Below are 16,844 nucleotides of genomic sequence, written 5' to 3'. Positions count from 1 at the left end.
AGCAAGTGAGTATAATTTGGCCAAGAATGAAGTGAGAACCAGAGACTTCCAGCTCTTATTTACCAAAGCAACCTGGTATATATAAATTTAAGACCATTTGAGATAACCTGTTGACCCCTTGAGCCAAGTTTGACACCATTTGATGTTAAATGTTGACCCAGTGAATATCAGAGTATGAAAACTGATAAGGGCCACTTGAGTGTGTTTAAATGACCCAACAGGAGAGTATCAATTCTTTTATATTTAATATATTTATATTTTATTTCCTGGCTGACTGTATGTATTGTTGCTTACTTTAGATTTATTGAATATTGAGCCCCTTCATAGTACTAAACTGAACTGAAGTTGATCAAACTATGACCTTTGCCATTGACAGTAAAGAATATGGTTCTTGTACTCAATAAGAGATGTTAAATGATTTAATGGTTTTAATTTAAATCAGCTGATTTAATACATGTATGTTTATATTTGTGGTTTTCACAAATTGTTTACAAATTCATTGTAACAATAGGGTGCAAGCAAGTTGACTTCAAAATGACTAGACACATAGCCTAGCTTATAGCCTGTGTATGCATGGTCAGGCTATTGCCGATACTGCCCAAGTTTGTTAAACATTACTTTATCAGGCATCTTGCATAGAAACACAAAAATTTCCCAACATTTCACACAAGTAAAGATGCCAAACTGAAAAAAATGTTTGAATGAATTTCATATAACATGACACATGTGTAAATCTACCATGGGCAGGGGTGTCAATCCTTATCGAAAAGTGGTGGGGACATACATGACCGAACATGGATCAAAGGATTGTGTGCATAGCGCACACTGCAAGCACCTTGGCGCAGTGGTGAAGCCCCAGCAGGGATCCAGACTCACATCTACAAATCTTCAAGTTTACTTCTCTTTGGTCCCTGAATGGATATGTCAGTCATAAATATATTGATTAGACTTAAATTAAGAAACACTTATCTATTTAACATCCGGGTACAACTTAGTGTCTTTATTATGATTAACAAAATTAAAACTTAAACAACCAGACAGCAAAACTGCAGTGTGGTTTCGATGATGCTACATGAATGATCTTATATGAATGTGACACACTGGACTGTAGGGTATAGCCAGGATGAACAACATACTTCTAAGTAGTACAGCAAAAAGCATTGAGATATGACAAAAATATTCACATTGGTGGCTGATGACCAAGATTGAAACTTTTCTTGTATTCAGCATACAGCTTGATCTCTACCAAAGATAATCCTCTCTACTCAATGTGGTAAACCTACTGTAATGTACAAGCCGTACATGAAGCAGGCGCCGGGCGGGTTTTACCATCTGGTCCCCAAGGTTTTGCGTCTGGTTTGCCCCTAAAACATCTAACTAGGCAACAGTCAATTTTCGTAAACTGCGCCAGGTCATTTCCCCAACGTTACTAAATCCAAACCTGAAGCTTTAATTTGGCACTGAACCCAGTGACCTCATGGTGTAGAGTCAGTTGATGAAAACTTTCAATCAAGCTATTCACTTCAGTGCTAAGACTACACCGATACGACACTCTGTTTTACTGTTAAGATCAAAATACCAACGAATTGTGTAGTACTTAGGAGGCTGCAAATACACTTCTGAAAACCAAAATTTAAGTTTCTTTACGTTTCCCAATCATCAAACCAATGAAAAACATTGCAGGCTTTGGATTAAGTTTGTAAGGAGAACCCGTAAGGACTTCATCTCTCCCGGGCTTTCACATTGTCTGAAGGCTAAGATATGTTCAGCGCACTTCAAAAATGATGACTGGGACAGAGGATACATTCTTCGGGAAAGTTTCCTTGGGATGAAGGGGAAAGGAAAACCTTCCCTCAAAAAAACTGCTGTACTCTCATTGAGACTAACCACATTCATCAATTCTTTGTTTGTGGATGTTACACTAATCTCAACCGAAAGTTGTCTGCGGTTTACACAGAACGTTTATTTGTTATTTACCCCCCACGCAACCATCCAGGCTCGCAAACATATCTTTTGGAATTATATTGTAAAATTGAATCTAGAGTCCCTTGCCTTTTCGAAAGGATCTTTCCCCTTTTTATCCAATTAATTAAATTGTTTTTTTCGTAAGATAATCAGAAGAGTTATTTTATAGCGACTCTACAAAATTGAATCCTTGCTTCGAAATCCCGAGACAATGCGTTAATATAGTAGGCCCAAATATATGCACACAGTCATATTATAAGAACATGGACAAACAAGTATTGAAGTCAGTTAGATTTTTACTTACAGTATAAACACAGAGTTTGACTTTTTTATTTATATATGCCTTAACTCATTAGCCACAATTGCCCTGTTATTCTAATGTGCATACTCAATTGTTTATCTTCAACCTGATTTACCCCATAGGTGCAGGAAAAAAAGATCATGTTACAAAAGTGACTTGTACACTATTACATAAGGCCCTGTTCTCTTTAGTAGACCCAACGACACGACACTACGCACGGATTTAAGTTAGTGATGCACACTAACAAGTATGGACTGTATATATTCTAGGCATGTATATGTTGTACTGAGAAGGTGATGTTTTAATTTTTTAACTTTTGAAACTCTTATATGGAATATATGTAATCTATCAGGCGCTTTCATTATTGTGGTGTTTCCTTCGTTTGTGTATCTGCTTAACTAGAGTTGGGACTTAACATTATGGCAGCGAGAGTGAGACATACCCAAAGATTTATATTTCGTGGATTTGATTAATATTGCACTGGTCACTGACCCGAAACTAACTGCAAACACGATTAATTGCAACAACAAATGAAGAAATACCAGAGATGTGGACATATTTCATAAGGTAGGCATTACAATTGTTGCAAGACCTCAATATCGTATGGCACAGTATGTAAAGTGGCCTATAATTGCAACCAATCTTACGACATATGACCAGATGGTGAGACAGTTTATGAACCATAATTTACTTTTAATTTAAGAATTGCTATCCAAATTGATTTTTTTTTTCCTCTTGGAGCTGCATGTTTATTGGAAGAGCGAAGTTAATCAAACGATTCACATTCTTATGAGAAGTACGTGGAAAGTCCATTGTTATTCACACGGTGACCTGTACATTCATGAGCTCTACGCATCACGTTTCTGGTCAGTGAGAATCTGCTAACTATGACATCAAATTTCTCTAAATTACTGTCTCTTTCGACCTAACGGGAACCACTGTATTGTTTGTGTACTAAAGTACTTTAGTATGAGCCCCCCAAACAAGATTTTTTCCGCCACCAGCTATGCATTTTAAATACAACATGCAACTTACTGTTTCTTTATTGGAATCATTTAAAACCAGACGGGTAATTCCATCAATCAGTTCAGTACAGGAGAGTCCTTGTTTTCTATGCTCAGCAGTATGTTTTGCACCACGCAACAGTTTTACCATGTACTCTGTTGTATCTGCATGTTGGAATACATAAAATTATCCAGTCACATCTTACTTTGATGATTGGTTACTAAGTTCATTCTGAACACATGTATGTGTCACCTACCATAACCCCTCCTCCTATGCATGTCGCCTAGCATGACCCCTCCTCCTATGCATTTCACCTAGCATGACCCCTCCTCCTATGCATGTCACCAAGCATGACCCCTCCTCCTATGCATGTCACCTAGCATGACCCCTCCTCCTATGCATGTCACCTAGCATGACCCCTCCTCCTATGCATGTCACCTACAGTACCATAACCCCTCCTCCTATGCATGTCGCCTAGCATGACCCCTCCTCCTATGCATGTCACCTAGCATAACCCCTCCGCCTATGCATGTCACCTAGCATAGCCCCTCCTCCTATGCAAGTCACCTAGCATGACCCCTCCTCCTATGCATGTCACCTAGCATGACCCCTCCTCCTATGCAAGTCACCTAGCATGACCCCTCCTCCTATGCATGTCACCTAGCATGACCCCTCCTATGCATGTCACCTAGCATGACCCCTCCTCCTATGCATGTCACCTAGCATAGCCCCTCCTCCTATGCAAGTCACCTAGCATGACCCTCCTCCTATGCATGTCACCTAGCATGACCCCTCCTCCTATGCATGTCACCTAGCATGACCCCTCCTCCTAGGCATGTCACCGAGCATGACCCCTACTCCTATGCATGTCACCTAGCATAGCCCCTCCTCCTATGCAAGTCACCTAGCATGACCCCGCCTCCTATACAAGTCACCTAGCATGACCCCTCCTCCTATGCATGTCACCTAGCATAACCCCTCCTCCTATGCATGTCACCTAGCATAATCCCTACTCCTATGCATGTCACCTAGCATGACCCCTCCTCCTATGCATGTCACCTAGCATAGCCCCTCCTCCTATGCAAGTCACCTAGCATGACCCTCCTCCTATGCATGTCACCTAGCATGACCCCTCCTCCTATGCATGTCACCTAGCATGACCCCTCCTCCTAGGCATGTCACCGAGCATGACCCCTACTCCTATGCATGTCACCTAGCATAGCCCCTCCTCCTATGCAAGTCACCTAGCATGACCCCTCCTTCTATGCATGTCACCTAGCATGACCCCTCCTTCTATGCATGTCACCTAGCATGACCCCTCCTCCTATGCATGTCACCCAGCATAGCCCCTCCTCCTATGCAAGTCACCTAGCATGACCCCTCCTCCTATGCATGTCACCTAGCATGACCCCTCCTCCTATGCGTGTCACCTTGCATGACCCCTCCTTCTATGCGTGTCACCTTGCATGACCCCTCCTCCTATGCATGTCACCTAGCATGACCCCTCCTCCTATGCATGTCACCTAGCGTAACCCCTACTCCTATGCAAGTCACCTAGCATGACCCCTCCTCCTATGCGTGTCACCTAGCATGACCCCTTCTTCTAATTATGCATGTCACCTAGCATGACCCCTCCTCCTATGCATGTCACCTAGCATAACCCCTCCTCCTATGCATGTCACCTAGCATGACCCCTCCTTCTATGCATGTCACCTAGCATGACCCCTCCTCCTATGCATGTCACCTAGCATGACCCCTCCTCCTATGCATGTCACCTAGCATAACCCCTCCTCCTATGCATGTCACCTAGCATGACCCCTCCTCCTATGCAAGTCACCTAGCATGACCCCTCCTCCTATGCATGTCACCTAGCATGACCCCTCCTCCTATGCGTGTCACCTAGCATGACCCCTCCTTCTATGCATGTCACCTAGCATGACCCCTCCTCCTATGCATGTCACCTAGCATGACCCCTCCTCCTATGCATGTCACCTAGCATGACCCCTCCTCCTATGCGTGTCACCTAGCATGACCCCTCCTTCTATGCATGTCACCTAGCATGACCCCTCCTCCTATGCATGTCACCTAGCATGACCCCTCCTCCTATGCATGTCACCTAGCATAACCCCTCCTCCTATGCATGTCACCTAACATGACCCCGCCTCCTATACATGTCACCTAGCATGACCCCTCCTCCTATGCATGTCAAAATTACAGACAACACACTACACTTTAGAGATTAAAAATAAAGCCCTTGCCCATATCTTCTTCCACCCTCTTTGTTTCGTAACAAGTCTTCTACATAGGGTTTCCCTCATTTGCTGTATTACACCATACATATTTGAGGAAAAACATATTCTTGACGTTACATTATATTATATTTAACATATTCAATACATTTATTGTGGTATAAATATATCTGTGAGCAGACTGACAACAGCCTTGGAGAAGATAACAAATAACATATTGTAAGATTGACAGAAAAATGTTTCTACTTAGTACATACCCTTTTCTCCTTGAATGCCGTTGATTTTTTCATCCGATAAAAATGCCAAGATCATGGCAGACAGTGCTTTCAAATATTCATCATCTCCCTCCTTATAAGGCAGTAAGAAAGACAAGTCATCCTCATCAAAGACATCGGCAGCATTCTCGTCTCTAGATATATTATAAAGGATCCCCAGGGATTGCCGGATAAGGTCAAGCTCTCCCTGTAAGAAGAAAAACTTTAAGATGCTCTTACATGAGGTATATTTGTCAGAGTGAATTCAGATGGCAAGCAAAGAGGTGACCCCATTCCTTCCCACCCCATTCCTTCCCACCCTCCCCCCTCCCACCCCCACATTCATTGATCATGAATTGCATGTCAAACGACAAGCCCTGTAGTGTAATGCCTTCTATAGACAGCACCATTATTATTATATAATTAGTTACAGACTGACAGTTTATTAATGCAAATACACTACAGTTCTCCACTCAGCCACAACGTATTCCCTTCCATGCACCACATCTCAGTGAGACTACAGCACATGTACACACAACCAGAAAGCCAGTTGGCTTTGTGATTCCTTGCCATATAATTTGCTCCAAATTCCACATATCTAATGTAGGGCAAATGTTGTTGCACAAACTAAATAGTGTATTAAGAAGTGCATATACAACAAATTGTTAGTTCTAAGGAAATATAGTACCTATTTTTAACCTCTCATGAATGTTCACATTGTGAGAGAATTGGTTACATTGATTAAGTTCGAGGTTTGAAGAAAACTTGCTTTGCTTAGTATGACTGCCAATAGTTGCCAACTAAGTCCGAAAAACTATAAAAGGATTTTACTTTGAGTCTTATAAGTTCATAAGGGATTTCTTTCTTGACCTCTGTCTTATAGTACCATAATGAATTCAACCTTAATGGTCTAAAGTCTTTTTCAAAGATATTGATTGTACTCATGCACAGGAGACTGTCTTGGCCTCAATAATGTTAATGTCATAATATTCAGAAGATTGCACTGCATGTTATACCAACTACAGCGTTTAGTGTTACTTGGAGACCCTCTGTAAGTTAGATAGGTTGTGACGGTGACTACGTTAGTAAATTGGTTGCCCCTGTTAGGGTATGTTTGTATTGGAACTAGGACGATCAGCTTCTAGTTATTACTATACTGCGACATTCACTTATTTATTGACCTCTATGTTATTGCTACGTGGGCAGTTCAGGCAGTAATTGTATGTTTAACAACCAGTTGCATATTATTGCATGTGTCTGAAGATTCACTTTATTATTTTGATAAATATTACGTATAGCACTATGTTTCATCCTGTATGAGATGACCAGATTGAATCTGATATATGTTAAGTGGTATAATCTAGTTTAGACATGTATGCATTTGGTAGGAGAGTCTACACATGTCAGTTTGGACTATATTATTTCATATTTATTTTATTTTGCTTATTACTTAGTTCACTGCAGGAAACTGTTAACCCCTTGCACTTGGTTATATTGTGTTGTAATTATCATGTGTTGGCAATATTAGCACTGTACGTTGACCATCCACCAAGACACTTAAAGACATGCTAGAAGACTAATGAAACTTAATTATATATGTTAATTTCTATATGTATTTAGGTTACTGAGGTAGCAGACACTTTACTGACAAGCTCTTAGTTAGATGACCGCAACCCCCCTCATGGTCCTGTGACCCACGGGATCTGATTAGATGTACCTTCCACCCTTAGATGTTACTTGCAGACTGAGGGACCTTTGTGCAAGGATGAGATGGGCGCGCCTCTACATTAGTAGATTTAGTAGTATTAGTAGACCTTAAGCGTTAAATTAGTATTTCTGTTAATAAGTAATTAAGTTTTATGTATTTATACTTGTAATCCATCTTTTACTTTATGGTTAATAGATAGTATTTGAGCTGTGGGCTGCAGGAGAATATCATGTTTGTACTCATTTTGATTTACTACATAGTTATATCCTTGCCAAGGTAGACTCATTGCAGAATTTGAACCCTGCTTCCCTTGATCAACTGTATAGTGTGGTTGCATTACAAGCACATGCCATTTCTTAAACTATGTGTAACACACATATTATGTCCAACGAAGCTTGCCTTTTGGAGTTATCGAATCTGCAGAATTTTATGAACTTACACATATGTTGACCATGGATGACCTTTGACCTCCACAAATCTCAAAAAAAGTTCTTGCACTCACTAAGGGATAACAAATACATACTGAAGTTAAACCTACTTGCCCTTCTTGAATTACTGTGTTTACAAGTTTCAGACTTTGACATCTGTTGACCTAAAGTGATTTTTGATCTTGACCAATTTCAAAACACACTTAGACAAACATAGGCATATTAGGCTATAAATTAGGTCTACGTGGAAGGTTGTGTAAATAACTATTTTGTGGGGTTCCCCCCCCCCCACCATCTGATCCACGGCTGCAATTCATGGATGCATATTTATTGTTTATATGGTTATGCAGACTTACCTTGTTTGAAGTCGATTTACTTCCAGTTCTTAGATTCTCGATACACTGCCTGACGATGCATGTATTCATGAGATGCTTTACAAAGTTCCCAGGGGTATCGCTGAAATCCCAGAGGATATTGTAACATTGCCGGAAACACTTCTGCGCTGTGGTTGTCAGTTCATCTTCTTTCTTTGACAGAATGGATACAATCCTTACGATCACGTCTGTAGGAGTAAATCAATAAGACAAATAGGCTACATAACAATTGCATACCAGGACACACATGTCTCTGTATTGTCTCAAACATTTTAAACAAAGAATTGTGACATTGCACATTGGTAACTAGACACTAAAACTGCAGCATGGTTGCGATGATGCTACATGAATGATCTTATATGAATGTGACACACTAGGATGTAGGGTATAGCCAGGATGAACTTACATGTAGTTCCATCTAAGTAGTACAGCACTTAGAAAAGCATTGAGATATGACAAATAATATTCACATTGGCAACTGATGACCGAGATGGAAACTTTTCTTGTATTAAATATACCGATTGACCAAAGACAACAGCCTCTTACTCTATGTGGTACACATACAAGGCATACAATAGGCAGGCGTCGGGCGAATTTTATCCCCTTTTCCCAAAAATTTGCATCTGGTTTGCCTCATAAACATTTTACTAGCACACAGTCAATTTTCGTAAATGGTGCCTGGTCATTTCCCCAATGTTAAGTCATCTAAACCTTCTTGTACTTGATGTGTCACAACGACATAATAAATATGAGATTGGTCCAAGCTTCCCTTCTTGAGATATCATGTTTACAAGGTTTTCACAATTTGACCCCTGGTGACCCCAAATGACATTGGACCTCCACCAAAACAATAGGGATCTTGTAACATTTACATACTAAATATGAGATTGTTCCAAGCTTCGCATCTTGAGATATCATGTTTACATGCAAGGCATCACACACTTACACACCGATCTGCCTGCATGACTAAAAAGGTTACAATTATCATCGATCAATTTTGTCCAATTTCACTTAAGTAACATCAGGGACGTAGCCAGGGGGAGCAACTGCTCAGTGTCGAAAAAATGTTAAAAACTGTTGTGTTTGTAGCATGGTATTTTGTGGGGGCTCTTTTGATCTTGAATACTCGTCAGCTCGGTTAACTCGATAATAATCGTAATAACATTCAGGCCTACTGATTCAGCTACTTACTTAGTTTGGCAGATGCAATTAGCTAAATTAATAGCATAGCCTATTACAAGCCTACAGTTGGCCACTGCATAATAAAATACATATTGCCTACCTAACCGTACTCGATGGAGTGTCACAAACTGTATGCACAACGACGTTGACAACGTTCGTTCTCATCCTTTCTATGATTCGTCCTAAGTTGTTGCCTGAAAGCATGTTATGAAGCTAAGCTAGCAATTGTATGTGATACGCGCTTCCTATAAATAATTATTACACTGCTAATACACTGCGATAAAGATATTTTTTTAGGCCACTGCAAATCTGGCTGTCTTACAAAATATGAAAGTTTAAATTGTCCATCAGTTAAGTTCGTCAAATGTATTAAAGTCCAGACATTGGACAATAAACAAGAGTCATCTATCTATACTGGAAACATTGTAAAAGAGCACTTTGTTTGTCTTTCTGATATAATATGTAAAAGAATGTATGTAAAAGAATTCAAACAGGAAACAAAATCTGCTGATAATATGATATCATATGATAATGATGAAACTGGCAAAACATTGCACCAGATCACCTCTAAGGACCTTCAATTGTTCAAAATTATCTCAAAGGGGAGGGGGACTTAAGTGTTATGCAATTCCAATTAAGAAGAGTATAATGTCACTTAGTATATTTAACTTTCACGTAAGTGAACTACTATTATGCAGGCACTCTCTCAGCTAGGAAATTGCTAATCTTGTCTCAACGTATTCCCCGATTTAAAAATAAAAACAATGCTGCCCTCTTCTCACAGCGGCAACATATTCATTTCTTTAATGTGGCATTCTCATCCTTAGCTATAAACAGCATACGGATCTGGGTACTGTTACCACAAAGTTATCAGGTTTCCAAGATTCTAATCCGCCTCTCACAGTGTTGCGTAACCTATAGGCATACTGTGTAATTGTACTGTGTGCTATGCGAGCAACTTTCCACTTGTTATGTAAGCAATTTTTCGATTGGCTATATGGAAAAGTGCATATTGTACTACTGGGAAAACGCTATACCAGCTCGTAGGAGTCATATGGGCTGTATGATCTCGTGCTGCCGATTTTTGTTGGAGAAATTGCTGAAGAAATAAAAAGCGAATAGTTTCGTCGTGTAATTCTCTACAAACATGTGACTGAATATGTGCTGCTTATGTACTTTTATTTGACGAAACGACTTGCTTCTGGCCTAACGTTCTTCAATACTTGAGTTCAAAATAAAATAAAACTGTTAGCAAACTGCTTATCCACTAGAGAGCCTGTGTAGGAAATGTGTGAAAGTAAGTTGGCCTGACGTTTCGATCCTAGCAGGATCTTCTTCAAAGGCTAAATGACAAGTAACAGTAACAGAAGGGACAAAAAATATGCACATAATACAGACAGGTTAATGAGCATGGTGAACACAAAGAGATAGATGTAAGGGGATAAGTAGACACGTGACGGGATGGAGAGAAGAATGAAAGAAAGAAACCAACAGGGGAAGAGGAGAGGTAGGAGATAAACAGTGGAGGGACAACGAGAGGATTAAGGGAAGGGGATAAACTGAGGACAAAGAGAGAAAGGTGTGGAGAAAAAAGGGGTGGAAAAAGCTATGAAAAGAGGAGTGATGGGGGGGGGGGGAACAACGGGAGAAGGAGGGGGAAAGAAGAAAGTTAGTCATGTCCTTCCTGAATGTTGAGCCCATGAGGTTGAATGGTGCGAAGGCGTAGCATCCACAACCTCTCTCTGCTGATTCGTACTAGCTCAGGACGGCTACCTAAGGATTCAATCCCCTATAGAGACATGTCGTTAATGGTATGGTTCAGGTTGGGAAGGTTAAAGTGTTCTCCAAAAAAAACCCAAAAGATGAATGACCTTCGGCACAGGGGTAAACTGGATTCCTCCAGCTGCCTTTACTACATTTTACTGCATTACAAAAAACATATGGTGGCTTCCACGGCAACTCTTGACCAGAGTATGCTGTATTGGCCCCAAATATACCAGATATTCAAATATGGTTACCTTTGGTCAAAGTTTTGAAACTGGTTTTATTACCACCTTCGAGGAAATTTACCTCACTGGGACATTCAGGCATCTTATGCTTTCAATTAGAATGCCTTAGAACAATTTGGAAAGTAAAGACCTCTAGGAACATTCTTTTTTTAAATATTCTAGCAATCATAGCATGCTAAATTGGGGCCAATACTACATAGCCTACCTTTAAAGGTCAAGTGACACGTAACAGATTTCCTTCAAACTTGCACAAATTGAGAAGCTACATATCAAAACCCTATACTCCAAATTTGGAGTTCCACGATTGTTTCTTTGCTGTTTTAATTAAGTTAATAACCAAGCTCATCCCGTAAGAGAATGACGTCACGGGGGAACCGCCAATGTTACCAAAACTAAGTAGGCCTAATATGCTAACCGAGATCAAAGCCGTAAACAATACGTCTCGGACAGTAAACAAAATATCATATGAGAATGGGTGCACAACAGTACAAGAAAGTTTCGTGTTCGTCAAACACTGTATACAGCGATAGCTTAGTACCAGTGCACTCAGCCAGCCTAGCTGCCTAAGTAAAGATTGGCTTGGACCTTCGAGCGAATCTTATGTGTGCAGTGCGCACTTCACTAGTTAAAGTTTCGTTTCCTATCGCCTATCCGCGCAACTTAGACTTGGAACACCAACAGCTCGCCGTCTTCAAGACAATGCCGTTCCTTCTCTATTTGGAGAAAGTATCTTCAAATCTCCAGGAGATATAGAAACAAGTAGACCAGTAGTTGCGAAGCTGGATCGGAAAAGAGTAAGTGTATTTTCTGGCCTAGGCCTACTACAAGGACTAACTTAGCAGGGGCGTATCCAGGGGGGGGGCGCAACAGGCGCGCGCCCCCCCTATTGGCCGTCACCAAAAAAAAAAAAAGTTTAGCAAAAAAAAAAAAAAAAAAATTGATGACGACCTTTATGTGAGATGTCCGTGATCGCTCAACCCCCCCCCCTCCCGTATGCTTTATTTTTTGTTTGCCAAAAAAAAGGTTCTGGCGAAGTTCGGCGGCATAATAGTTTTAGAAACATAGATGGTAATTGTGTTTGTATTATCACTATAAACACTAAGTGACATGCCAGCCATACTAAATTGTGCATTTTGTGTCCATATTTACTGGAAATGTTGCTTATTATTAAGGTCGAAAAATGGATCACATATGGCCATGGGCGGCGATCCTGGGTGGAGGGGGGATATATCCCCCCATGAAAATGGGTGGAGGGGATGTAATGCACCATATCCCCCCCCCCCACCAAATGCCAGGGATAAGAATATTTTCATGCCTACATTTATGCATCTTCGTTAATGTACGGCTCTTTTTTAGCTTCATTTCTCGCCTACCATAAACGCAGTGCGATCTTTTCAAATAAAGCGTCTTTATAAAGCAAAAATAGTTGACCGTAGGCTTCATTGGCCCTATAACAACAAAATGTATTATTGCGCCCACGGTATTGATATAGTACATATATGCACCTTCATAGTATTCATATAGGCCCTATAGTAGGCCTACACACGTACATGTTCCCTCGAACAGCTGAGAATCTCATGCAACCAGGGTAATGCTTAATACACGTTTCACCCGGATGCCCTAGCAATCGGTACCTAGGAATGTAACTATGTGTAATTGTGTATTGCATGTGTATAGGCCTATAATAGCTTGCATGAGGCCATTTTCTTCATCGAATAATATAAAAGAGCTCTCGAACATTCTAACGTTGCGCCTGAAACAAGATTGACAGGGGCAATTTTCCCAAAATAACACCCGAAATTTAAAAAAAAAGTATTTTGGATCCTGATTATGAGATATTTCGGACATGACATCCCTATTTTAAAGTTGGGTATATGCGGCTTGGAAACCTCGGGAAGTGCCTTTTCCGGCCATCTAGAGGGTTTGTTAATCCCAAAATTTTCTTGTACGCTTCGCGCCAACCCATGGTGGCGCTACGCTTAGACAGCCAACAAGGTCATATCCCCCCCCCCCACTCGGAAGTACGGATCTCCGCCCATGCATATGACACCATTTTGCATTTCAGCCCTTCTTCGAAAGCAAAACTTGTACACCCCTCCCCCAGGACGGCGATCATTCATGCCTGGCGCCCCCCCTATTGGAAAATCCTGGATACGCCCCTGCTTAGTATTATTACTAACTTCCAGTAGGCTAATTATTATAATTTCGTTCAGTTAGTTAGGCCCTAAATTAGGTATGGCGACGATAAAGTTAGGCATAGGCTAGGGCTAACTAAACTTTAATCAGTGGTACATCATGAAAAATCCAGAATAACAAGCATCAGATGTTTACATGTCATTTTGCCCAATAATGTGCTCCCACCTATCTTCATACTCAGAGTCATAGTAAATGACATCCTTATATTTTGCCATTTTTGACGGTAGGGCTGCAATTTTTGTTACAAGAGAAAACGCTTGTGACAGGTGCTTTCAAAAAAATCAAACTGCTTTGTTAAATGAACTTTCATAACTTCCTTGTTATTTTCTTTCGCAATTTTCACTACTTAGATTAATCTAGAAGCTGTTCCCCAACCAACTGCAGTGAAAATACAAAGGCAGGATTCTGCAGAATGTACATCTCCATCTAAAGGTAGCATGATCTTATACATGTGCTTGTAATTACTGAAAAACAGTTGGGAAATGGGTGAGGGGAGGGTGGTGACAGGCATTAAAGATGTAAGTAGTCAGTTTTGAACGGGATACAAGGAATCTCCACCAGTAAAACATTGAGGCATGTATATGGGGGGCAAGCTACCAGACAAACAGGAGACAGCAGTATTACGCACGAAAGGTCCCCATAAATAGGCATAAATAGAGTGATTGATGGGGGGGGTGGGGGGAGGAAATGTGGTGGAGAAGTGTAAGCTAGGGTAATACAAGGAAGAATGGAAAACTTTCATACATCTATAGAGTATTCTATTGCAGAAGTGAGTACAGGGGCCAAAATTTTAGAAACAGTACTCGTTGAAAGCAAAATAGCAATTAAAACTGCACATCGGGGCAGGCTGACTAGGGGATAACATACATTGTATTTTATCCATCATATCCGCCTGCCTGACGAGAGTGGTTGAGGAGGCTATACCTGATGGCTTCACAGGAAAATATATAGGCTACATCTATAGTTACTGAGAGAAGGGAGATTGTAGTTATACTATATGAAACCAAGCTGAAGTCATTTGCAATGCTCATGGTGTGAGTGGCCCATATTTTTGCAGCCACATAAAGTAGGAGGATATGCTCTCCTTGAGAAAAGATAAGTGAACCATCTAGGCAGCTGACCCCTGTCCAAGAGCAGCCTACTGTATGTGTGTGGTATAATAAGCGTTTATTCTAATTTTCAGTGAATGTAACACATGTAGAAGTCCAGTGTTCACTGGTCCCCCTACCACCATTGAAGTTGCTGACTGGACCAACAGAGACAAGAACACCATCAAAGCAACCAGGGCCATCTCACAGTGGCGATGATGGTCCGTCTGCTGCTGTGGCATCCTCATCGGGATACACCGAAAAACCGCAGGGTAGTCCGGATTACACTCCATCAGTTCACTCATCTGATCAATTTGAACATGACAAAGATGACGCTTCAAGGTAATTTTCAAGATTGATAGTAGATTAGTCTGGCAAATCAATTGGTGCTATCACTTTCTGGAAAGAGGATCATTATTAATTTTGACACCAACACTGTGGGGCAGTCTGGAATGTGTGGTGAGGCCATCAGTCTTTACTTCAATTAGCGTATACATACTGTATCTGGTAGAGTTGTCACAGCGGTATGTGAACAAGAAATAAAGGCACAAACAAGTAGTTGGATTTAACAGAGTATATTATATCTTCACTTGGCTGGATATCTGCTACTGAATACAAATGGTGAAAGTTGCATCTTATACACTCTTTTACCATGGATTACAAAAGGATGGGACAGGATGTAATATTCTGTCCACATGTTTACTTTACTACATAAACAGTGGTTAAGCTACTGAGACAATGACCACACATCCTGCTGAAGATTACATAATTCATAATATTAGGTGCACAAACAGGTGTAGGGTTTTTGTTGTAATCAGTAAAAAATATATTGGAATTGTTCAGGCACAAGTTGTCAGGTAAAACCTGACACATGTTTCCACACCAATCGAGGTGTATCAGCTGTTGCCTTAGTTGGGCATCCAAAGACTTGACTGACAACTGTGCATTGTGCCATGACTATTGACCGAAATGGAGTGATTGGAATGCCTCTACCTAAATGGTATGTTTTTATGAACTATTATTATATTATTCTTCATATCTTTACTATTCTACAGATTACGTATGGAAACTTTTTGACTGCTTGCACAACTTCTGCAGAAGTGGAACTCTGGGAGAGGAGTGTCCTGTTCCTGTCAGAAAAGAGCTACCACCACTTGCAAGCTCCTATGTTCATCCGAACAATGAGGATGCCATAAAACAACACCGAAGCAGATTTCCAAAGCTTTTCTAAAGTGGTTGATGGCCTCCCAATTTCTAATTTTGTTTCATTGTAGTGGAGAGCAATCGACTCTGTGAATCGTCTGTTCACATGGTGTATGGCACAGCTGCAGAGCAGTGTTAATTAACAGGTCGCTACCAGCCTTTAGGGAAGTTGCTAAAGTCTTACATTAAAGTTTTACTTACATCTGGTTTCCATTGTAACTAACTAAATGATAACATTATATTTAAACAAAAGTTCCAATGACAAGTATTCCTCTCTAGAGAGCTTAGACTTCATAAATATCAATTTCATGCTGACTTAATATTTGGTGTTTCAAACATGTTGCCAATTTTTTGTTTTTCTTGAAATGAATTGACAGAAATTTGCTGTTTGTTCCCCGCATGGGATAAATGTGATTTTTTTATCCCATTTATGATCAAGTAACCTTGATATTCCATGGATTAATGAACAATTTCAGATTGATTTTCATTACCCTTTTATTAAAATGAAAGCCTAAGCTCTCCAGATCCCATTGACATAGTGGTTTAGGCTACTTTATTCAAACTGTTCTTCTATTTTAACCTAGTATATTTGAGATTTCAATCATCCAGATTTTGTTGGCAGGCTACTAGAAGTGACAGCTTTGCTTACAAGAGAGAATACATACAAAAAATTAACTTGAGTTTTTATTATTTATACTGTTATGTACTTCCCAAACTTGAAAATGTAAAATTTCATCCAAGATTGTAGTTAATACCATGAACCAGAAAAATGTATGCTGGAATTCCAAAATGTTCACCATTCAGCCACAAAACAGACAGGACTGAACCCTGTTTCATTAAACTTTGCAGAAATGATAGTTTGACTTGGCATACAAAGTCCAC

At 40.3% G+C, this 16,844-nt stretch overlaps 1 protein-coding gene and 1 long non-coding RNA gene across 4 annotated transcripts in view; one reads left to right on the top strand and one right to left on the bottom strand.

Moving 5' to 3' along the window:
• LOC139966811 (uncharacterized) overlaps window positions 1-16,844 on the bottom strand; it is a 58,610-nt gene that overhangs the window by 24,285 nt on the left and 17,481 nt on the right. For 2 of the 3 annotated variants that reach the window (XM_071970174.1, XM_071970176.1), the window contains exons 2-4: window positions 8,267-8,472; window positions 5,778-5,997; window positions 3,302-3,435 (exon numbers count right to left, since the gene is read on the bottom strand). In XM_071970174.1, the coding sequence (XP_071826275.1) occupies window positions 3,302-3,435; window positions 5,778-5,997; window positions 8,267-8,472 (560 nt within the window). The remainder of the gene's footprint in view (window positions 1-3,301; window positions 3,436-5,777; window positions 5,998-8,266; window positions 8,473-16,844) is intronic. The other variant, XM_071970177.1, reaches the window with a different exon arrangement.
• On the top strand, window positions 11,424-16,843 carry LOC139966813 (uncharacterized). The gene is made up of 4 exons (XR_011792768.1): window positions 11,424-12,269; window positions 14,022-14,103; window positions 14,855-15,101; window positions 15,815-16,843. It is a non-coding gene; the product is annotated as an uncharacterized lncRNA (long non-coding RNA).

Source organism: Apostichopus japonicus, chromosome 4 (genome assembly GCF_037975245.1).
Source record: "Apostichopus japonicus isolate 1M-3 chromosome 4, ASM3797524v1, whole genome shotgun sequence".
Classification (NCBI taxonomy): Eukaryota; Metazoa; Echinodermata; class Holothuroidea; order Aspidochirotida; family Stichopodidae; genus Apostichopus; species Apostichopus japonicus.
Note: the sequence above shows the minus strand (reverse complement) of the source record. Positions and strands in the feature narration are given on the sequence as shown.